Source organism: Pteropus medius, unplaced genomic scaffold (assembly GCF_902729225.1).
Source record: "Pteropus medius unplaced genomic scaffold, Ma_sr-lr_union100, whole genome shotgun sequence".
NCBI classification, from domain to species: domain Eukaryota; kingdom Metazoa; phylum Chordata; class Mammalia; order Chiroptera; family Pteropodidae; genus Pteropus; species Pteropus medius.
The window spans coordinates 11,921,789-11,946,975 of NW_024340696.1; the positions used below are offsets into that span (position 1 = coordinate 11,921,789).

General features: G+C 36.6%; 1 protein-coding gene across 3 annotated transcripts in view; it reads left to right on the forward strand.

Moving 5' to 3' along the window:
* The window catches only part of TRIM44 (tripartite motif containing 44), a 96,573-nt gene that overhangs the window by 18,654 nt on the left and 52,732 nt on the right, over positions 1 to 25,187 (forward strand). For 2 of the 3 annotated variants that reach the window (XM_039867077.1, XM_039867084.1), the window contains exon 3: positions 19,672 to 19,911. In XM_039867077.1, the coding sequence (XP_039723011.1) occupies positions 19,672 to 19,911 (240 nt within the window). Of the gene's footprint in view, positions 1 to 4,497; positions 4,746 to 19,671; positions 19,912 to 25,187 lie in introns of those variants that run through there. The other variant, XM_039867093.1, reaches the window with a different exon arrangement.

Here is a 25,187-nt window from a genome sequence, read left to right on the forward strand (position 1 = left end):
TCTTCCTACCATATAATCACATTATGCCTCTGTTTTCTTATCTGAAATGCTGTGTGAGGCAGAGCCACAGACAATGACAGGCTCTTCAAAAGGTGGCTGCAGTCACCAATCTACAAAATAATTTTCTCTTCATAGAGCATTGCAAGTATTGGGGGCTCAAGTAATATTTCTTCTGTGGTAGTTAGGTTTCCAGAGGTAGAGAGTATCTTGATACACAGAGGAAAACTGTGTATCAGTTATCAATTTTCTTAGCTCAACATAGAAAGATCCCTGATACAAGTTGTTTTCCTTTAGTGAGGATGAACCAATTAATTATTAAAGATCACCGAAAGTTTTTTTTTAACCAAGTTTCTGTGGTTTCTGGGACAATAGCTATGCTGAAGGAGACAACTGTATTTTTTGTTTCTGCCACACCCACATGCTCGTAGGCAGTGAAAAATGAGAGGATATATACAGATTACACTGAGTGGCTTCTGTGCATGATGATAATACAGGTAAAGTGCTCTGGGATCCTTTATGAATGCATGGAGTACTTCTGATGGGAAATTTGCCAAAGATGAAAGAATTGAGTGGTCCCATGAGAGCAACTCGTGGAAGCGTCAGGATTTTCCCATGATTAACTAAACAATATTTGTTGGGACTTGACTTGATCTTGGATATATGTATACACACTCACCTCTTTTTTATCTTCTCTTTATCTTGCTCTGGATTATTTCCCACCAGTCGATTTTATTTTCAGGCCTCTTTCTACTCTTCATATGCATATGCTGTCTGTCTGTCTGTCTGTCTGTCTATCTATCTTTCTGTCTGTCTGTCTATCTATCTATCATCCATCTAATCTGTCTAATCTAATCTATCTGGAGCCAGCTTGAAGAAAGACCACCATAATTGTAGAATGACTACCAGATCACAAAGTGAGGGATGGTGAAAAATGGGACACTTAAATACATAATTTCTGCAACAAAGAAAAATTTCCCAGAAATAGCTTGGTGTCTGCCAAGAAAATCCTTAAGTTTTGAGTCTGTTCTGTTTTCTCTCAGAACCCCACCATCCCTTTTTAAAATTGGCCTATTTAAGAAAGGCAGAATCTCAAGCTTTGTGACCTGTTATTTCCCGGTATAGCAGCTTTACATAGAAACACTGATTGAGTCGTAGAGCACTGAGGACTATCTCTACCTCACTTCCTCCAGAATCTCCTAAAGCATCACAAAGCTTGATTAGTCCAGATACCGAAGTCTCCTGGGACCGAGTTAATTTTTACCTTGAAGTTTGCCAGAGAAGAGTGGAAGAAGCCTAGATTAACCATTTTTTCAAATTAAAAAAATAATATATATTTATAGATTAAAAGCTACAGATATCCATAAAGGAAAGGTAAAATGAATTTCCCCCTAGTTAACCACTATTAACAATTCTAGATGTTTCCATGTGGAATACGTTACTAAGATCTTTTATACAAATTATATTATATGGTTTTATTACACAGAATATCTTAGATATTTTTTGTGTGTCTGTAATATAGACTTAATTCTTCTTAATGAGATGCTTCATTTTGTCCAAAATATTTGTTAGATACCCTCTTTTCTTTCAGACCAGTGGTTCTTAAACTTTAGTGTACATGAAAATCACCTGGAGGACTTATTAAAATACAGTGTTGTGCCCCACCCCCAGACTTTCTGATTTAGTGTGTCTGGAGTGGCTAGAGACTGTGCTGGACCTTGGCTATTTTCCTTCTCTCTAATTTTGATTTTTTTCATTTTTTTTAGCAAATAGCCCTTGTAAATGAGTCCAACTGATTTCCACTTTGAAAAAAATGACATACATAGTAATTTAGACTTAGAAAACAAATAAATTGAGATGAGGTATCAAAGGAGTAGGGGAGAGGAAAAGGAGGTAGACTGAGCAGTCAGCTCAGGCTACCTAAGAGGACAGGATTCCTTTAAACCGTCATGTCCAACAGAGAAATAGCAAAGCCAAAAAGAAGGAAAGGGGTTCTGGTCAGGATTTAAGAGGACTCCAAGGCCCATGCCATGGTCCAGGCATGGGCTGAGTTCCAAAACCAGAGCACTAGCTAGAGACATCAAATCTCAGCCAGTAGGGTTGAGCCTGAGGGTAGGAATCAGAGCCAGTGATGATTGATATTTAAGGCACAGGACCAGATGAAGTTGTGTTCATACATGTTGCTATGGTGAGCCTTGTTTTAAAGGGTGCATACCTGCAGAAATCTAGAACTTTGTTTACAAGACCGAGTGTTTACACGGTCCAGGTTGCAAACATTTTTTTCACACAAACTTTTTGGAAACATCTATTGCACAAAGCAGGATTTTTGTCTGTAGATTTCTTATATTTATGCTAGACTTTAGGGAAATCAAAAGAGATGGTTAATCTGTGTGTGTGTGTGTGTGTGTGCGCGCGTACCTGGATTTTTAGGAAATTTAAATATTCTGAGTTCTTTACAGCTTTCCTTTGTGGTGACGAGGCAGTTCTTTCAAAGTTTACTCAGAGGAAGGTGAAGCTTGGAAAACACATCAGTTTCCTTCTCTTTTTTCCTCTGCTCAGCCTCTCAGAAAGCATTGGACCAAAAGCATAACAGAAGCTCATTCAAAATAACCTCCTAACTTCTCTTTTTTTAAAAAATTATTTTTAAAATTTAGTTTCAAGTATACAGTACATTGGTTAGACATCTATATAGTTCATAAAACGATACCCTCAACTGCACCCTTCCTCCCCCGACCCTCCCTCCACCTAGCCAATGTATTAATGCTAACTGCATTCCCTACACTGTGCTCCCCATCCCCGTGACCATCCATCAGCTACTAATTTGTACTTCTTTAGCCCTTCACCCCATTCTCCTAGACCCCCAACCCTCCTCTCCTCTGTCTGAAACCAAATTATCCACTATATTTGTGAGTCTGTTTTTGATTAGTTTGTTCTTTTTATTCCTTAGATTCCACATACAAATGAAATCATATAGTGTTTATCTTTCTCTGTCTGACTTAAATACCTTCTAGGTCCATCAAAGCAATATCTTTTTCCATCCCCTTCCTTTTCATATGTCGGGGTCTTGTTTTCTTATCCTTTCAGCCACTCTATCTTTTGGTTGGAGCACTTAATTTTTTCCATTTAAGGTACTTATTGATAGGAATGTAGTTGTTACCATTCTTTATTCCTGTTTTCGATACATGTTTTTACTTAAAGAAGTCTCTCCAAAATTTCCTGTAATACTGGCTTGATGGTGATAAATCCCTTTAGCTTATTTTTGTCTAGGAAACTCTTTATCTGTCCTTCAACTCTAAATGATAGCTTTGCTGGATAAATTATTCTTGGTTGTATATCTTGGGTCTTCATCTTTTCAAATATTTTTTGCCAAGCCATTCTGTCCTACATAGTTTCTTTTGAGAAATTAGCTGCCAGTCTTATGGGTTTTCCCTTATTTGTAATTGTTTGTTTTTCTCTTGCTGCTTTTAATGTTCTTTCTTTGTATTTAATCTTTGCATTTTAATTATGATGTGTCTTGGTGTGGGCCTCTTTGGATCCCTGATTTTTGGAATTCTCTGAGCTTCCTGGGGTTTTATGTCCATTTCTTTCACCAGGTTAGGGAAGTTTTCCATCATTATTTCTTCAAACGACTATTCAACATCTTGATTTTCTTCAGTTACGCCGATTAGAATATTTGGAGCCTTGATAGTGTCCAATATCCTCCTTAAATTATTTTTATAGTCTCAGCATCTTTTTTCTTGCCATTCCGATTGAATGTCCTGATTGGTTTTCCTGTCCTCTAGGTAGGGCATTTGATCCTCTTCTTAATTCACTTTGTTTATTCCTTTGTTTATTCCATTTAATAGACTTCTCATTTCAGATAATGTGTTCTTCATTTCAGATTGGTTCCCTTTTATAATTTCCACTTTATTTTTATGTTTTTTATCTCTTTGTTGAAGTTCTCGCTGAATTTATCTACACTTCCCAAAAGTTCATTGAGCATCTTTATAACCAGTGTTTTGAACTCTGCATCTGTTAGATTACTTGACTTTATTATATCTGGATCTCTGTTCTTTTCTCTCATATGGTTTCTTCTTCTTTGTCTTCCCATTTTGGCTGCCTTCCCGTGTCTGTTTCTATGTACTAAGCAAAACTCCTAAGTCTCCTGGTCTTATTAGTGGAGATTTGTGAAGTAGTTGTCCAGTGGCACAGTCCTGCAGGCCAAACTTAGCTCAAGCCTCTACCCCTCCAGGGCCACCTGTTAAGATTCAGCAAGCAATCCACAGACTCTGTGCTTATAGTTGCCTCAGAAGACTGCACCAGAAACCGAGGCCAGCTGCATCCAGTGTGAGTCTAGGCACTGCTCAGCAAGGAGCACCTGACTCGCCGAGGCTATACCAGGATGTGGCTTGGGTAGAGCTGTGAGTTGGGGGAGGCAGGGTTTCAGGGAATCCTTTGGGCAGAGTGACCTCTGTTATGCAGTTTATTTTACGGCTATGGCGGTGCTGTGTCTGCTCACAGGGAGTGGGGAAGGCTCAACAAGGAACAATGGATACTGCTGGCACTTCTGTACAGAGCGAATCCCATCTCGGCCCTCACTCCCGCAATGTCTCCCTGTAAGTCCCTGGTGCCCCCTGCGCGCAGCCGAATTGACACTGGTGCTCAGAGCGAGTGTGTCTATCATCGTGAAAATCTCTTTTCTTTCTATCCAAGATGTGCTGTTCATTGTTTCCTATAGCTGATGTGCTTGAAATAAACAGTTAAAAACACAGTTGTGTATCTCAAATTCATACTAATCTTATAAGAAGTTATTCTTAAAAAAGTGTCTTAAAACTTGAGCCAAGTGGCTCACGTTATTCTGTCTGACTGAAGTGGTATTAAACATGGAATGTGTACTGCTGAAAACATGTCAGGTGTTTTTCTTCATTTTCTCCAGTTTCTAAAGGTGTTCTTACTGAAGTGTAACCTGAAGGAATGACAACATAAAGTTAAATAGATCTGAGAATTGTTTTATTTTCTTACTTTTATTTAGTATATATATAACTTTTCATAGATAACATTACAATCCTTTTTAATAGCTGATGTCATTAATGTGGAACAAAGCCCACTTCTTCACTCTCTTATTAAAATGATATATTTTGTATGTACAAATAGTAATGGATATATGCAAAGCCTATATTGAATACTTGTTAGTGTCCTCTTATTCATCAGGTGCTGGTCCCTGCCCTGACCCAAGGCAAAAGCATGTACTGAGGCAGTGTTGAGCCAACCAACAGAAGCAGAGAGTTGAGATGCCTCAGTTTTCAAGTTGATTCATTCAGAAGTGTCTCCTTGGTTGGAGCGTTAAAATTATTGACCTATTTTTGCACTTTTTATAAAGAGGTTGTAAGTAGTAATCTTGGAGGGCATGAATTGTGTTTATTTTATCTTTGAATCCTCAAGCACCTGGCAAATGGTAATAGATGTGCATTATATATTACAACAACCTTATGAAAGAAATATTATTTGCCCTGTTTTATGTATGAGCAGTCTAAGACTTAGATGAACTAAGTTATTAGAAAGTGATGAGACCAGGACTTAACTTCATCTTTGTCTTACTCCATGTTCTTCACCTTTACATGATAGTTGAACCCATGGATGAGTGTGTATACACACACACACACACACACACACACACACATAGCTTGTCATCTCTAGCAATATGATTCTTCACTGATTATTTTTTCTTCATACTCTTCTTTTACCTCCCTTTACTGGATCCTGCAGCCACAGCTCCCCACAATCCTAGAGTCCCAGGACTGGAAAATGTGGAGTGATGGCAAAGGAACCATGACAGCCCAAGAGCATGTATCCCTGGCTAAATGAAGAACTCAGGCAGCTGCTTCAGTAATTTCTTCTTATTGATGGAGGACACCAAATGGGAAAAATACCTGTGCTTTCTTGTGTTCTGTCTAGGCTCTGAGACATGGAGTCCACCCAGAAGCAAATGGCCCCTTTTTATCCTTCATAGTCGCTTGGGCAGCAGAAAGGAAAAAAACAAGCTCTTTCTTCTCCTTCACCATCTTTATCAAACAATAACAACTTCCCCTTTTCCCTGTCCCCCAGTTATAAAAGTAATACATGTTCTCTGTAGAAAAATGTGGAAAATACAGCCAAATATAAAGAAGAAAGAAAAGATCAGCCATTCCCTTATTACCCACATGGCTTGTAAACTTTGAATACTTTTTTTAAAATGCAGATTATTGAACCCCACCCAGAGCATCTACTTTGATAGTCTGAGATCTGCTTTTTAAGTATGCAGCCTGGATTATCCTGATGCATATGGCAAATACACCACACTTTGAGACACACCTATGAAAAAACTGGTTAATATTCTGAAGCTTTGCCATTTAGATAGAAAATTTGTGTGTGTGTATACACATGTACATATAGATAACTATTGTGAGTATATGTATACACATACATACAGTTTGTATGCTACTTTTATCACCTAAAATTATTCCTTTCAAATGCATACATTTTTATCATTTGAATCCACTTCCATTTTCGAACTCCAGTTTAGAAAACTAAAATTCTGAAGGCCAACCTGCCATTATTGCCAAATGAAAATTTCACCTAATAAAGCATTTCTGTTTTCTTCCTAATAAGCAGGTTTTGTAAGGGTTTTTTTTTGTTTTTGTTTTTGAGGCAGGTATGACAGGTTCTCCATCCCAGGCACAGTGGTAACTGAGTTAATGCAAAGTCAGATACACCGTTGTGCAGTCAGCCCCTGGCTATCCATTTCATAGCATCTACCTTCCCACTGGTCAGGTTATCTCACATGATGTGACTGAATAAATATAGAGCTCAATGAGAAGTCTAAGGCCACCTGCTCCAATCCCCCCAATTTACAGATGAGGAGACTGAGGTGCCGAGAGAGTAAAGGTTCTTGCCTGAGGTCACCCAGGCAGTTATAGCACAGCTGGAGCACGTTGATAGCTTTTAGGACGACAGCTCTGTAGTTTTCCCAGTAAAGAGAAGTGTTGTCCATTTGACAAGGATGTGGAAAAATTGGAACCTTATACATTTCTAGTAGGAATGTAAAATGGTGCAGTCACTTTGGAAAACAGTTTGGCAGTTCCTCAAACGTTTAAAGAGTTGCCACATGACCCCACAATTCCATTCTTGAGTATATACCCAACAGAAATGAAAACACATGTCCATACAAACACTGCACACTTATTCATACTATCCAGAATGTGAAATGACCCAACTGATGAATGGAAAATAAAATGCAATGTATTCATAAAGTGGCATATTTGGCAATACAAAGAAATGAATTACTGATACATGCTGCAACAAGGATAACCCTCAAAAACATGCTAAGTAATAGAAGCCAGTAACAAAATACCAAATATTGTATGATTCCATTTATATGGAATGTCCAGAATAGGCAAATTTATGGAGAAAGAGAGTAGATTTAATTGTTGCCTGGGGCCGAGGGAAATGGAGGAATGAGGTGGAGGATGATTGCTAATGGATATTGCTAATTGATGAAACTATTCTAAAATTGATTGTGGTGATGATTGCACAACTCTGTGAATATACTAATATACTCTGTGAGTATACCTGAAATAGGTGAGTTGTATGATACATGAATTATATTTTAAAAAGTGGTTGAGAGAGGGGGAGATTACTGTCTGAATCAGTTTTTTCAGCCCTTCACTTGAAGTATCAACTATGAATAGTTTTCTTTACTCTTCTAGGCAGGGATGAGGGTCAGAAACCTGATGTTAGCCTCTGATATTAGCCTCTGTCAGGGGGAGGCACTATTCCAGTTATTAAAAGCTCAGGCTGTGGAATAAGACTGCACCAGGACAGGTTCCCTCTAGCATTGATAGCTATGAGATCTTGGACAGATCCTGTATTTCTCCATTTCTCAGGTTTTTTGCTTTTTTCAGATGCTAAATAGGGAATAAGAGTACATCATTTGGTTGTTAGGAAGATTAAATGAGGTAATCTGTTTAAAGTGTTGAGTCCTGCATCCTGTAAATGGTGGCTGCTGCCGGCTTTGTCCTAGTCCTGAGAACCACCACTGCTTCCAGCAGAAGGGCAAGAGTACGTGGGGGTAAGCTTCTCTTCCCCCTCCTTCCCCTGACTTCAGGAGACCTTCCAGCCCTTGTGGAGGAAAAATAAGCCACTTCTTTATAACTAACTAGATTCCATACTTTGATCAATTAACACTTCCCAGGATTACTGACACTTATGGATTGCAGGTTTTAGAGGGCCACGGCTACCTTTTTGAGTGATAATAACATGAAAATAAATTGAGTTAAATCTCAGTAGTTAGGACCTCTTGGTGTTGCTGCCTGGCTGGCTGGCTGGCTGAATCTGTGGGGTTTGCATGGCTTCCTTGCCTGCATTAGTTCAGTGCAGCTCTATTGCCAGTTTCAATCAAGGCAGATATATCTGTCTTGGAAGTGTGCAGCTGTGTGTCCAATAGAAACAAGAAATCAATGCAAAGAAACAATTATGTTTATTGTTATGGAGCAAACTCTCTAGCAAAACTGCCTGGTTTCAAATTAAAGGAAAAAGAAATTAAGAGTCACAAAAGAAATTGTCACATTTAAGAGACATAGTAGGAGATATATCCCCACTTTAAAGTAAACATCATTGGGATTCTTGTTCTCTTTTTACTTTCCCTACTCCTGCAGCTTTATCCTTTGGCTGTTCTCTTTCTGTTGGAGCCCAAAGGTCCTCACTGAAGGGCCGTGGAAACTGACTCTAGGCATTTTAAAACTAGGGTGGACATGGTTTCTGAGCTACCTGGTGGGCTGGAGCATTGCTAGAAAACAAAAGGATTGAGCTTTAGACTTAATAAAATTAACACATTGTGATGTCCTCTCCCTGCTCCAGCTCCTCTGCACTGATAAGAGACTTGATAATTAACTGCCAAAGCTTGAAGAGCTGATTACCCGGCCAGTGTAGAGAGAGAAGTGGAGCTGTCAGGACTCCCCATAGCAGCCACGCTTCACATTTCCAGTGCAGGATTGTATTTGACATTTAATTTAGGAGCCTGGGTACCTAGATCTAAAACTTTACTGTGATAATAGTGATAAAAACCACCCAGACTTTTATTTAAAGGCCTACGTCTCTCCTGTCCCCCTTTCTTCCCTTTTCCTGTTAGTTCAGCCATTCGTTCATGAGTTTGCTCAAGGAAAAAGGTGGTTTTTTTTTTTTTTTGATATCTTGAAGCTAAAACTATACAGTGAAACTCTCAGTCTCCCTCAGATTTATATGCAGATGCTTGTGTATATATTAAGTCTCCCCTCCTTATTCACAGAGGTTTTTTGTTCCAAGACCCCCATGGATACCAAAATTCAGAGGATGCTCAAGTACCTTATATGAAATAGTGTAGTATTTGCATATAGCCTACACACATCTTCCAGTATACTTAAATCATTTCTAGAGTATTTACCTAATACAATATAAAAGCTATGTAAATAGTTGTTACAGTGTACCTCATTTTATTGTGGCTCGCTTTATTGTGCTTCACAGATGTTGCATTTTTTTACAAACTGAAGGCAAGACTTACCATCGGCAAAAAGATTACAGATTAGTTGCTTTATCGCAGTGGTCTGGAACCAAATCTGCAACATCTCCAAAGTATGCCTGTATTCTTTAGGGAATAATGACAAGAAAAAAGTCTGTACATGTTATGTACCAACTCAACCATCACAGGCCTGACCACATAGTACATATCAGCAGCAACATAACTTTTTTTCCCAAATATTTTAAATCCGTGGTTGGTTGAATCCTCGGATGCAGAACCCTAGATATAGAGGACCGACTGTAAACATAAAATTTGAGAATGATGCTGCTCCCCTGATTGACTCTACATTTAGCCAAAGGGCAAAACCCATCAGGTCTTTGCAGCTGTGTGGAGAAAGAACTTCCATTCAATCCGATGATCCAATTATTGACCATCCCCTTATTGAATGGCTTTTGTTTATTTCTGGAATATTCTATGATACTGCCTTAATTCCTAACTCATCCTGGTTAGACATAATCCCCATTTTACAGATGAAGAAACAAAGACTTAAGAGATTTAATGACTTGTCCAGGGCCACAGGGCTGATGGTGCCAATAAACTGCCTTTCTATGATCGCTATATGGAATTAGTAGTAGTTATAGAAAGTTATTAACTTTTTACCTATGGAAGATATGTTGGGGATAGAATACCAATCTAGAATTTGTTAAGACTTTCAGGAGAAAAACTTATTTTGAGTATGACATGCTTTACTTTTATGGTAAAAGAGCACAGACATTAGAGTCAGATGATGTAAGTCTATATACTGGCACTTATTACCTGTATCACTTGATTTGTATGAGCCTTCAGTTCATCTATAAAATAGGACTAATCATATTACATTTTTATTAGTGGGTACCCTGAAAACAGAAACTTTGTGGAAGAAATAAGAAATGGTGGATGATGATTGATGTCATGGTTTTTGGGTCTTGAAAAGTGTTTTAGCAACTGTAGTTAAGCAAACCCTGTGGGTCTTAGGTAAGCAGATTGTTAACTGCTCAGGAGTATGTAATAGAGTTTCAGTCTGCAAAAGAGAAAGTATAGTAAGTCCTCAATTAACACCATCTATAGGTTCTGCAATTTTAAGCAAAGTGACATTTAACGAGACCAATTTTACCATAGGTTATCTGATATAAACAAGAGTTAAGTTCCTGTGTCATCTCAACAACATTATAATGAAATAATGTTTGAAGACCTGCTGTATGATAGAGGCAAGTTGTGAGATAGAGAAGTTGACTGTACTGCAGACTAGGTGTAGGCGCTGAGGAGCAGAATGTTTCCCAGCCTCCCTGTGCTCTCTACTTTGCTTTTGTATCATTGGCATAGACTGTATCTGATCTTGTCAAACAGAAAAGACAGCCATTACTCCCTGACAGCCTGTGGCCATTTACTGAAACTGAGACAAGGAGCCTGAGATTGACATCCTTACTCTTCAGTGCTTAGGATTGTTACAGGTTCTGGAGAGGGTGCTGGGTATCTCAGGGACTCCCTCTTCTACTTTAGGGAATTAGAATCTTTACACCCAAGGATGTAGTCTTTCTCTAAGAAAACTAATTAGGGGCTCTCTATCTGCGAGAGCTCAGTGGGTACCATATGAGAAGCACCTAATAAATGTTCATGGATACTGTTGTCTGGATCAAAAGAACAGTTCTGGCTGATGTTCCTATGTGCCCAGAGAGTACTAAGTTCTTTCCACATATTTTGTATCTGAGAACAGCATTATTACCCGTATTTTACAAATGAAGAAACTCCTACCTTCCTAAGCTTCAGAAACATCAAGTTGTCAGAGCCAATACTCAGACCTTTCTCTACCACAGCAAACTCTATGAGCTTTACTCTCTATCATACAGCAGGTCTTCAAACATTTTTTCATTATAATGTTTTGACTCTCTGTACCAAAAAAGACTCAAAAAACATGAGACCTACACCCCAGCACCCTTTCCTGAGTATTCCTGGTGGTGAGCAATTGTTTGGGTTTTATAGTTTTAATAGTTTACAAATAGCTGTGGCTTTGCAGGGAAGGTGTTTAGGTAGAGAATGGAATGAAAGTAGGGGTGGGGCTTGTTTTAAAATTAATCTTCAGCAAATAAAATAGCCTTTCTTCGTATATTAAAGTCTAAGAAGCTTAAAATAGTATAATTTCTGTTTAATTGTCCCTTGAAACTTTCGGTGTTAGTTTCCACCTCCCACCTCCTACATGATAATTCCTGAGGCAGAAGCTGTCCTAGTTTGTGCCTAGGTTAAGGTGAAAAGAAATCAAGAAAACAAGTGAAATAGCAGTACTTAGACTTATTCTCATTTGTTACAGGTCCAGGGTATCTCTGGGGACTCCCTCTTCTACTTTCACATTTCTATAGGGGGGTCACTTAGGATTTTTTTCCTGTTCACTCAGGAAACGTGGTGCTCAGAAGTTCGTGCTTGCTTTCTTTATTGCCACCCTTAAGTCTGGCAAAGAGAGAAACATCTTAAGAGCAAGTAGTAGTATTGATTCAGAGTGAGCCCAGCATCCCATTGAACTGTTTGTTCTCTGATATATCCAGTTCAGTGCCATCACACTGGGTTACACATTAAGTTGTCATGACAGTAGAGTCATAGGGACTGACAGCATGAACAAGCAGCCCTGGGAGGAGAGGATGCTGGGCAATGATTCTGTAACCGTAGCTATTAGATCTCCATCTCTCCCTCTAAGCGCTGCTTGTCAGTCTGCTATGACCCCTCTCTCTCAGATGACTGGGGGCACACAGTGGCTATCCACTTCACAGCTGATTAGCATATTCAATTCGAGTGTTTCTTAGGATCTTTCAAATACAAAGCCTCTAGGAAACATGATCCTGAGCCTTTGATATGTGTATGTGTGTGACCATGTATATTTATATCTGTATGTTGGGGAGGGAAAACCATGAAAGGGAGGAAATTCAGAAGAATCATATTACAGGGTCATATGCATAAAGCTGTTAAAGAATATTAGAGCACTTAGGTTCTAGTACCAAAATTTGTCTCAGGAGGAAGCACTCTGGTAGAAATAGAGGAAGGCTGAAGTATTCTGACTGAAATATGAGGTTTCTATGTGAGAGAATGTTATTCTGAGAGTCAAAGGTTCAAGCGAAGCTGACTATGTAAGACAAAAATTAGGTCTAAACACCAAGGAGGAGGGAGTGAAGGGCACGTGTAGTTAGTTACTAAGTCTGAAGGGCAAAAGGTGAGATTTGAGGTCAAGATTAGAAAGCCAAGAATTCACGGCCAAGTGGAGATAAGAGAGAGAGCGCTGGCCTAGAACAAGTTGGAGGGAGGATCAAGATTCTAAACAGTTTCTTTAAGTCACCCAGAAGCTCTTTGTGACTTAGAATTTTGTTTCAGCAAGTTAGTGGTTCAAGTGAGAGTAGATTTAGGTTAAATAGCCTAGATTGAGTAGGCAAGTGATGTCGAGCATCTTTCCTGGGCTTGTTTGCCATCTGAATATCTCCTTTGGTGAAATGTCTGTTCAGGTCTTTGGCCCATTTTTAAATTAGCTTGTTTGTTTTCTTATTTTTGAGTTTTAAGAGTTCTTTGCCTATTTTGGATAACAGTCCTTTATCAGATGTATCTTTCGCGAATATTTTCTCCTATCTGTAGTTTGTCTTCTCATTCTCTTAACAGTTTCTTTCACAGAGAGATTTTTAATTTTAACGAAGTCCAGCTTATCAGTTATTTTTTTCATGGATAGAGCCTTTGAAATTATATCTAAAAAGTTGTCATACCCAAGGTCATCTTGATTTTCTTCTATGTTATCTTTTAGAAGTTTTTATCATTTTGCATTTTATATTTAGGTCTGTGATCTATTTTGAGTTAATTTTTGTGAAAGATGTCAGGTCTGTGGCCAGTTGTTTCAGCACAATTTGTTAAAAAGACTCTTTTCACCGTTGCATTGCCTCTGCTCCTTTGTTCAAGATCAGTTGACTATATTTATGTACATCTATTTCTGGGCTCTCTATTGATGTATTCGTTATTTAACCAAACCACCCTGTCTCGATTACTGTAGCTTCATAGTAAGTCTTGAGGTGGAGCAGTGTCAGTCCTCTAACTTTGTTCTTCTCCAATATTGCGTTGACTGATCTGGGTTTTTTGCCTTTCCGTATAAACTTTAGAATCAGTTTGTCAATATCCACAAAATAACCTGCTGGGATTTTGATTGGGATTGCACTGAATCTGTCGATCAAGTTGGGAAGAACTGACATCTTGACAATATTTAGTCTTCTATCCATGAATAAGGAATATCTTTATATTTATTTAGTTCTTCCTTGCTCTCTTTCATCAGAGTTTTGTAGTTCTCCTAGATTTTGTACATATTTTATTAGTTTTATACCTAAATATTTCATTTTTTGGTGCTAATGTAAATGGTATTGTGTTTTTAAATTCAAATTTAATTTTTTCATTGCTGGTATATAGGAAAGTGATTGACTTTGATATACAGTAGTCCCCCTTATCTGCGGTTTCACTTTCTGCAAGTTTCAGTTACCTATGGTCAAAAATATTAAATGAAAAATTCCAGTAATAAACAAATCAGAAGTTTTAAGTTGTCTGCTGTTCTGAGCAGCGTAATGAAATCTCACGCTATCCTGCTTGGGAAGTGAATCATCCCTTTGTCCAGTGTATCCATGCTGTATCCACTGCCCACCGTTAGTCACTTAGTATCCATCTTAGTTATCAGGTCAGTAATCAAAGAGGGAAACCATGTTCACATAACTTGTTTTACAGTATATAGTTATAATTCTTCTATATTATTTGTTATTGTTAATTTATTACTGTACCTAATTTAGAAATTAAACTTTCTCATAGCTATGTATGTATAGGAGAAAACACAGTGTATATAGGGTTCAGTATTGTCCGTGGTTTTAGGCATCCACTGGGGATCTTGGAACACATCCTCTGTGGAAAAGGAGGGACTGCTGTATTAACTTTGTATCTGCTATAATAGCTTATTAATTTCAGGAATTTTTTTGTCGATTCTTTTGAATTTTCTACACACATGATCTTATTTGTGACCAAAGACAGCTTTATTTATACCTTTCCAAACTGTAAACCTTTTATTTTCTTTATCTGTCTTATTTCATTAGGTAGGGCTTTCAGTACGATGTTGAAAAGGAGTAGTGAGAGGATACATCCTTGCCTTGTTCCTAATCAGCAGGATAACTAGTTTCTCACCATTAAGTTTGATGTTAGCTGTAGTTTTTTTGTAGATGTTTTTATGAAGTTGAGAAAATTCTCTATTCCTAGGTCGCAGGGCTTTTATCATAAATGAATGTTAGATTTTGTTAAATGCTCTTTCTGCATCTATTAATATGATCATATGACTTTTTTCTTCTTTAGCTTGTTGTTACGATGGATTATATGAACGCATTTTCATTTCCATATGTTGAACCAGCCTTACATCCCTGGTATAAACCTTACTTGGTTGTTGTGTATAATTCTTTTTATATACATCATTGGATTCAATTTGCTATTATTTTATTGAGGAATTGTTTTTTTCTTTGAGCCACACTTGTAAAAATAATTGTTGTTCAAGAATAAATAAGTTTTACACTTTATAGAAAATTCAGATTGAAAAGTAAAAGTACTTAATGCCATCACTCAGAGATAGATACTCCACCATTTTGGCATATTTCTTATAGTCTTTTATAATAGAAATAATAACAACAACAATAAATATCATTATTACTTCATTGAGTGACTACTTGAAGTAACTGATAACTGAGATAGAAATCCCATGGTGCTCTGTTAACAAAATGGGGCTGATGAAAGGAGGAAAGAGGATACTAATGACTGCTTTTGTCTAGAGGCTTCTGATTAAGATGAGAAAGATGGTTTAAGGAAGAGATTAAATGTTCACTTTAATAACCTTTTCTCTACCCTTCTGAACACCCCATTGTAAACTCTGAGCAATTCAGGCTTCTAACCAGGTTCTCAGGATAATGTTTGACAGCACTGAGAATGTTGGTAATGGAATGTAGTTCATAGTTCATGTCTGCTGTGTTCCTAGGCTCCTGGTTAATTTTCAAGCCTTAGGAATGTGCAGTTGTTTTACTCACTAAGAGTGGTTTTTCCACTCATAGACAAAAGACAAAGGAAATGGGAAGTTTTGCTATCCACTGAGAAAGGACTCTGCCCTCCTGGTTGCTGATGAAGCTCTTCCCTTGCCTGTCTTCACTGGAGGCTGGCAGGTTTTGGAAGGAACTCTCTTGGCGTAAAATGCCCAAATAAATGCTGGAAGCTATACAGAATCCTTAATTTTGAGATTCCCAACCTGAAAGTTTCCGTGGACACTGGCATGCTGGGAGTGCAATGGGCTGTTGGAGTGAGGCTAGGTTGTAGTATCTGAAAAGTTTTCTGCTTTTTAATTTTTTTATTTTAGAATAGTAGCCATTCAAAAGAAAAAAGGAGAAGTGAACACGAACCTTCTGACCTGTTGGGAAAGTAGTTAGAGCCTTCACAGTCTGTTTCATGCAGTCCACAATTTTGGGGGTCATTTTTAGAATAGGCTCCTTTAAACTTTGCAGGAAATTTTGCTAATAGAATATGCATCTCAGAATTTTCCAGTCAGTGTAAACTCTGATGCTTTTCTTTTATGTAGCTTCCTGCTCCTGATCCTGTTCCATCTTTCTCAGTGTATTTCAGTAACACTTTTTTGGAACAAATCTTTCTTAAGCCTTGATGCTTTCTAGCTGGTATGCTTGTTTTTGTGATCTGCCTATAATAGGAAAGTAAATAAAACCTTGGTTTCCATAGGCCAGCTAGCTAGGAGTTAATGGCTTCTAGCCCATGTCAAGCATATTGAATGGTGTTGTTTTAAGTACAAGCTCTTAATTCAGGGTTTTATGTGTTTAATTATGTATGTGTAAAGTGCCAGCTGCATGTCTCTTGGGTCCAGTCTAGCTTGGAAATATTAACTGCAAGAGCACATAGAAAGTACCATGGGTTGAGACTTAACTCTTGAGATGTACATCCTTTATCCCAAGATTCATGTGGTAGGGAACAGCATCCCAGTGGGAATAACAACAGAGCCAGCCTGTTAACTAAGGAAGCATCTCAATTAAGAAGAAATAAATTTGAGGAACCTGAAGCAGGCAGGCAGGGATCATTAGAGGCAATATGTTGTAGCAGAAAATACACTGGACTAGACCAGAGGAAAGTTAGTTTTTAAATCTGACTTTATTATTGCACTTCTCTGGGACCTTTTTTTTTAAAAACCTATAAAATGAGATTGGATGCAGCTTTAATGAGAACAGTCAGATGTTCACTAGTTAGTTCTGACCATTCACAAATAAGTCATAATTTTTTTTTCAAATTACAATGCTAAGCTTAAGTAATAATATAGTTTTTCACCCTAATGCAACTATAACAAAATATATCAATACACTTGTAAACTAGGGCCCTAAGGTTTAAACAGCTTAAGGCCGATCAGTTGACTGAAGGAAGAAAACTCTTTTTGGAATTTCATTTGGAATTTCATCAGGCCCCTTGGGTGAGATGGAGACCACTTCCTGTGCCCTACGAAGTACTTCAGGGAGAAAGGGGAGATTTTTCTTTTAACCAGAGTAGTCTGTGACTGTAAAAAGGTTCGGGAATTTCTAGTATACACTACATAAAGGGAACCTTTTACATTGCCAGTTTCATCATTTAATACACCCAGCCTTCTCTCTTCTTTGGGTATGTAGAATTTTCTCTTTTTATGTAGCACCGCAGACAGTATAGTCAAGAGTATGAGTCTATTACTCTCACCTTTGGGGAGCTATAGGACAGAGGAGAAGAAGTCTTAAGAAACATCAGAAATGATGTCAGTGGCTCCTACGTAGCAGGCGCTAACAGGAAGGGCCTGCTGCTCTCGGAGAACTGAAGTTTTCAGCAAATGGAGTTTTGATGTCAAGGAAGTGACATGGAACCTGAAAGGAAATCTTAAAAGCTGTTTCACTCCTGCCATCGGAGAACCAGAGTATTCAACCAGCCATATGACTGATCCCCCAGGAAGTCTCTTCTTTGGGCTATGAATTGGAGTGGATACCTTGACCCCGAAGTTTTTACTGGCCCACACCTTTCCTGACTGTGCTGTCAGCTTCCTAACTTTGAACCACATATATATGTGAAGTCTAGTAAAATAGGTTGTGAGTCAGTTTTTATTATGACCTCCATTTTTAGTTACTTGGAACTTTTAAGAGAGTTTCTTAGGCATTCAGAAAAGTTCATCCCTTAGCTAAAACTCCCTTGGTTTAATCTCTAAGAGAAGGTCCTAGTTCTTAGAAGACCTAATTTATTTCAAGGGGAGAAATCCATTGATAAAAGATCACAATAAAGCATAACAGTTTGGAAATACACACACTAAGAATAAAAAGGAATTACAAAAATAAACACAAATCACAGTTCTCAATCTGATACAGAATTTGCAGGGACATTAATAACATTTAACACTCCTCCTCCTTTTTTTTTTTTTTTTTTTTTTTTTAGCACCAGAGAGAGTACCTGCAGAGAGTATATGAATTCCTGAGGGCTTATGTCACTTAGTCACTTGATATGTTAGCGGATACATATCATTTGGGCCTTATTTTGCATCGACATTCTTATGGCACTGTTATAAAAGCTGCTTGAAGTATCACGCAGCTTTCAGTTTTTAAGAGGCCAATGAAAAATGGCTTTATGTTCCCCTTTTGTTTAGTCTTCCTCTTCCTCGATCTCCTTTCTTAGTTTTTTCCAGTTCGACTATCCTCTGATAGACTGTTATAGTGAACAGAACACCAAACTGGGAACAGTAAGATGGGAGTCCTTTGCATCTCCTACAAGTTTGCAGCTGTGTCTTTTTCCTCATCTGTAAAAGAAAGGAGTTCACATAGATGATAACTACTTTCTTTTCATCTCTAAAATTCTCTGTTGGCCTTTCTCATTGTGTCTGCTGTCCTACATCTTCCCTCTTCCCTACTTCAGCTGCTCAGCATGCACAGTTGTTTAAAAATACTCATAAAGTAAATGTGGTTGTGAGGAAGTATCAATAAATGCAGTTGCTGGCAATCTCTGGAGTTTAGGAGTTCTTATGTTGGTAGTTTCCCACTTTGCCTTTCTTATACACTAGTCAAATATAGTTTACAGTCATAATTTATTTGGTCTGCACAGTTGTCACAAAATAAAGCAATAATATATTTTTACTCAAAAGAGTAAAAATTTAAACACATTGTTGTGGGAATACATTTGGTGCTTTTTTTTCAGAGAGCAGTTTGGCAGTATCATTCATCATTTTTAATAGTATATATAAATTGACTCATTGACTCCCGAGGAACTTATATGCAAATATTAAGAGGTAATATCCAAGGATATACATTGATGTGTTGTTTGTAATAGTAAAGATTTGGAAATATCCTGTATTTGCATTAAGAAGATTGAATATTATTTTCACACACACACACACACACACATATTTTTTCTCCAGGTATAGTTGATAACTATATATCCATATATATGGTTATCATACATATATTAAAAATAACACAATGCAGTTGATCTGTAAGTACTGACATATTTTAAGTAGAAAAACAAGACACAGAATGTTCACTGTGTTCACTATGATCCATTTATATAAAAACATAATTCTATATACATATATACATATAATGTAATTATATATACATATATATGTGTGTGTGTGTATATGTGTGTGTGTGTGTGTGTGTGTGTGTGTGTGTGTGTATATATATATATATAAATATAAAACTACACAGAAAAATGACTGGAAGGATACATACCAAATTATTAACAGTAATTTCTCTCTGAGGAGGGAAATGGTATAGAAATGGAGAGAGAAGAATTTCATTTTTTACCATATGTACTCATCTATTAAATTTTTTAAAAGTAATTGTGTATTATTGATAAAAAAAATGAACAAAAGGAAAGAAACAAAAAAGGAAGGATATATAGAATGAAAGAGGCAAAAAGATTAGCAGGATTTTCATTAAAGATATTAGGGGAACACTGTTTGGAGGATATTCCTAAAACTTTAGGATCAGATAGGAACCGTATTTTGGCTGTGGCTGCCTACCATTTACATTAACAGCTCTACCCTTCCATTTCTTTGTGCGTCGAACTTATTCTTATTTGTCTATGTTCTACAGGTAACTCGGGACCAGATGAAGGTGTTCATACAGCAGGAATTTAAGAAAGTTCAGAAAGTGATTGCGTATGAGGAGCAGAAGGCCCTTCATCTAGTGGATATCCAGGAAGCAATGGCCACAGCTCATGTAACTGAGATATTGGCAGACATCCAGTCTCACATGGACAGATTGATGACTCAGATGGCCCAAGCAAAGGAACAACTTGATACCTCTAATGAATCAGCTGAGCCAAAGGCAGAGGTAAAAGAGAATTCCCATAATTATTAGTAGCAGGAGAAATTGGAGGACACTGACTGCCATGTTTATTAGCTCTGGAAATGCCCTGTTGTGGCTCTGAAGCATGAATGAATTGAAAGCCTGGAAATGGAATAGTGTTTTGACTATGGTGTGTATACCAGCATGGAAGTATTGACCACTAGGGCCTGTAGCCAGCACCTGCTACCATGACTTAAAGGAGAACAGTCGGTGGGGCAAATACTAATCACAGTTAAGGAAGGAAGCCAGAAATCCTTGCCAGAGAAGAGGGCAGTTGACAGTCATCATAGGGATGAGAACTGGGCTGAATGAGAATAAGCCAGGAAACAGAACTAAAGCAGGCCAGAATGAAAGATTTTGCACTGATTTTGTGAATAATAAAAGGATTCCTCAGGCTGGTTTTTAATGGAGCCAACTGCATAAATTGAGGACATAACTGCTCGATTAAGAGAGGCATGTGGGCTAGGACATTTAGGATAAAAATGTGAAAGAAAGACACAAGATAAATGTTGAATTACTCTTACTATATGAATATAGTAACTATATTCATTGTTGTTTTCTAATTGGAATAAAAGGATCTTAGGAATTTTACCAAGTGACATAGTCAGGCTTTCAGAATCTAGTTCAAAAAATAGTTTAGGCAGCCATTAAAATATATATATATATATATATATATATATATATATATATATATATATATATATAAATGAACAAAAGGACAAAAACAAACAAAAGGAAAAATTTTATATATATATATATATATAAGTTATAACATTTTCTAGTTACTGGGGAGAGGTGGTGGTTCATCGGATTTCATAGCATTGTGTTCATTTTTTAGTTACTGAGGAGAGGCTGTTGTTCATCAGATTTCATAGCATTGTGTTGAAAAGTCTAGTCAAGCTTATGGCAGATGGGTTTTGGATAGGCCCTCCTAGAAGAAAACATAGGAGAGTCCTGTGAACTTTCCAGGACTGCTGCTGACTTAATGAGCTCAGCCTTAACTAGCAGTCTTGCCTTGGCCCCAGAGAGCCTCGCCACAGAATAGAGGAGCCATGATATAATCTAGGAGGCAGGTATTGTCCAAGCTATGCTGACAGGAAATGTAAGAGACCATTGAACAGTTATCTGCCTCACTCATCCAGGGTTCTTGATTAATTTCATCAATGTGTGAAAAGAATAGATCTTGTTCTTTTCATTTCATCCTCTGCAGAATTAAGACAGTGTATGCCTAGATAAGTTTCTAGATAGGCAAGAGAGCACTTTAGAGTCATCATTTCATTTAATCCTTATATCAGCATTCATTATCTTCATTTTACTTATGTGATATTGAGATGCAGAGAACTGCAGAGACACTGACCCAGTGTTATTTAGTTAGTAAAAAAATAGGATCAAGACTCAGATTTAAGTCTATCCTATTTTAATGCCTGTGCTCTGCTCTATGCCATACGCCAAACATCCTGTTTGTATCTGGGGAAAGAATGAGGACAATCTGTGTCCTAGACAGCTTTGTATTCCTAAGGCCTTTTACAGTGTGGGGGTGGTCACTTCGTGTCTTAATAAACAGAAAGGTCAACCAGAGTTAACTTAAGGGATCAATGCCATAACTCTGTCCCCAGTTCCCCTCAGATTGGAGCCTTGCATTTATTCTCTGTGTTGATTAGGTTGTTTTTCAAAATTAAAGATTTAATTTTGAAAGATAGCTCCCTCTCTTTTATTTTCATTTCAAATAATGAATTTAGTCCCTCCCCAACATTAACTGTCCTTTAAGTACTTCAGTTGCTCAAATGCTTAACTTGTTAACTCTGATGGAATTACTCCTAGGCATGCAAAGTTAATAAGGCCTAAGGACTAGCATGTAGACAAAATGAGCTATTAAAAAGAAGTAGTGTTCAGCTGGCTAAAGCTTTTACAAAGAGCTGTTATCATCTAATAGCCTCTTGTTCCAGCTAATCTGGTAACTTATTGATCAGAGCAAATTTCTAGTACCTTTCTTTTACTCAACAGAGGAATTCTTTTCTTTCCTTTGCATGATATGGATTTTTAGAAAAATTAGTTGCATTTTGAATTTAGCTACCACCCCCTCCCCACATTTTTTAATGAAAAATTTCAAACATAGAGCAGAGTTGAAAGGTTTTACAGATTACACCCATATACTTCAGCTAGATTCTACCATTAACATTTTACTGTACTTGATTTATTGTGTGTGTGTATGTGTAGCCATCTTTTCAACCCTCCATTTATCAATGAATCTTATTTTCGATGCATTTAAAAGCAGATTGCAGCTTCTGGTTCAGAACATGTGATTTTTTTTTATTGATTATTTAGGAGTATGTTGTTTAGCTTCCAAATATTAGGGATTTTCCTACATACCTTTTTTGTTTTTCATTTCTAATTTAATTCCATTGTGATCAGAGAACATATTCTGAATGATGTCAGTCTTTTAACATTTATCAAGACTTGTTTTATGGCCCAACATATGGTCTCTCTTGGTGAATACATATGTTCACCTAAAAAGAATGTGTATTCTGTACTTTGGGGTATAGCGTTCTATTAAATATCAATGAGGTGTTCAGAAAATTTGTTTTTACTGATTTTTTTTGTCTAGGTCTATCAGCTGCTGAGAGAGGGGTATTAAATTTCCAAGTATATTCTATCAACTTTTCATATGTTGAGGCTTATTAAGCAAATATACATTTATGATTGTTACATATCACTGATGAACTGACCCTTTAATTGTCATGAAAAGTTATTCTATTTCCTCTGATAATATTCTTTGTCTTGCTGTATATTTTATGTAATGATGATAGGGCCTTTCCAATCTTATGCTTACTGTTTTCATGGTATATCTCTTTTCATCCAGTTGCTTTCAGTCTGTTTATTGTCAAAAGTCTATCCTGTTAGGCAGCACATAGCTAGGTCTTAATTCTTTTATCCATTCTGATAATCTCTGCTTTTTAATGGAAGTGTCCAGTTCATTACCATTTAAATGTTGTTATTAATATGGTTAAATTTTGGTCTGCCATTTTGTGATTTGTTTTCTGTTTGTCCCTCTTTTTGTTCCTTTCATTGTCTTTTCCTGCCTTCTTTTGAAATAATTATTTGAATTCCATTTTAATATATCTACTTAGTTCTATTACTTTGTATTATTTTTTGGTGATTTCTTTGAGAATTATACTATATATCCTTAAAATTTTAGTCTACTTAAAATTAACATTGTACCATTTCACATAAATTGTAGACATCTTGAAACCGTATAGGCCAGTTTACCTTCTTTTCATGTCTTTTATGTTATAGTATCATATATACAGAACCTACATATATTATAAAAACTGCAAGACAGTTCTAATTTTGCTTAGTCATGTACTTTTAAGATTAAGAAGGAAAAATGGTTATAATTTTATATCTGTGTATATGTATGTATAATTTTTAAACAAGTTTGTGATAATAGTTGCATAACTATAAATTTATTAAAAGTCATTGAATATACACTTAAAACAGGAGGTAATTTTATGGTATTATAAATTATGTCTCAATAAACTTAAAAAAGTCTGGATATCCTACCTGCTCAGGTGCTATTTCCCTTTGATCTATGAAGATTATTCTAAAACTAGTCTATTAACACAGCTTGTCTGTTTTAAGAAATCTTTAGTACAGATTAATTTGATTAGGCCAAGTAGGATCACAGAGATTCTGATCGAAGGAGTCCAAAGATGACCGGGTTTCTTGGTGACATTTCTTTTTAAAAATGTGTTTTTAATCTTTTTGGGTCACCTTATAGAATATAGGGTAAGAGAGGAGTTTCAGTACCAGTTCTACAGGTCTCAAAAGACGTGGTCTTGCCCTTCTTCGAATAACTGAAGTTATTGCTTTCTTAATCATTACAGAATGTATAGAAACAGCCCAAAGTGAATACACTAAATTGATAGTTATCATTAGGTATTGTATTTGTTTCATGTTTGTGTGTGTATTTTTCCAGCTTTATTGAAATATTATTGACATATAAAGTAAGTTTAAGATATACAATATAATTATTTGATGCATGTATATATTGAACAATTATTACCTCAATAGGGTAAGTTAACACCTTCATCCCCTCACACCATTATTTTCTTAACATCATGTTTAAAATTTTTCTCATATTACTAAAATTTCTTCATAAACATAATGTTTGAATCCTGAATCAATAATACAAATTTGACTTTTACCTCATTTTGTTATTTCCAACTTTTTACTGTCATTTATAAAATCTTAGAGAAAGTTTTTGTTTATAAATCATAAGCAATTACTGAGTCAAAGGTATGGACATTTTTTAGGCTCTTGTACATATTCGTTAACAGTCCACAGAATAATTATAACTGTGTATATTTTCATTACCAGTTTGAAAAAAATCTCTTTTTGGGGACTGAATTTAGTTATATCGTTTATAAATTTTTTTGCCAAATTAAGTATTAAAAAATTGTGTCTTTATTTTTATTTGTATGTCACGAGTATTTCTATCTTTGTCTAATTTTGAGAGGAGTACTGAGCTACAGTGAGATAATCTTAAAAAAAGTTGGTTCAGATAGGTAAATCATTAAAAATGATACGTACATTTTTATTTTAAACTTGAAATATGTATCTGTATATTTTTTTGATTTTGATTCTTTGAGAATACGGGTTTGTTGTTTGGAATAGAATGGAATGTTTCTGGCATAAACCATGTCCGTAGTGCACCATTTATAAGATCCAATATCAGTCCTTCTGTAGTGAGGACGTAACATTCAGAGCAAGCTGAACATAGAGCCCTAGACTTTTATACTTTCATTTTTTCCAATATTTTTTATGTGTCTCACCTACGTCAAAATTTAAAGCAGTTTTTAAGTAACTGTTGAAAGCATTCAACTTAATTTTTATGCAATCAACAACTCTTGAAAGCAAACAGTTCTCTCTTGCTTTTGGTATTTAATAAAATGAGTCATAATTACAAGTTCAACTAATAAAAACAGGCTTAGGAACAAACTTGTTTGATTCTTGGTGAACATATATTTCCACTGGCGGAAGTAGAATTGAGAGGTTGTACTAGAGTGTAGCCTACCCGCCAAGAGCATTGAGGATATTTTATGGATGTATTTGAGAACATTGCCGAATGAATCTAACAAATCATTTCAATGGAAGTTGGTGTTTAACAGATTTTCAGTCTATTAAATTTGGAAACCAGACTTCACCTGTAATGGGGGTAGAAATTAATCATAAATCTTACTTATATCTTGCCTTCCCTTTTC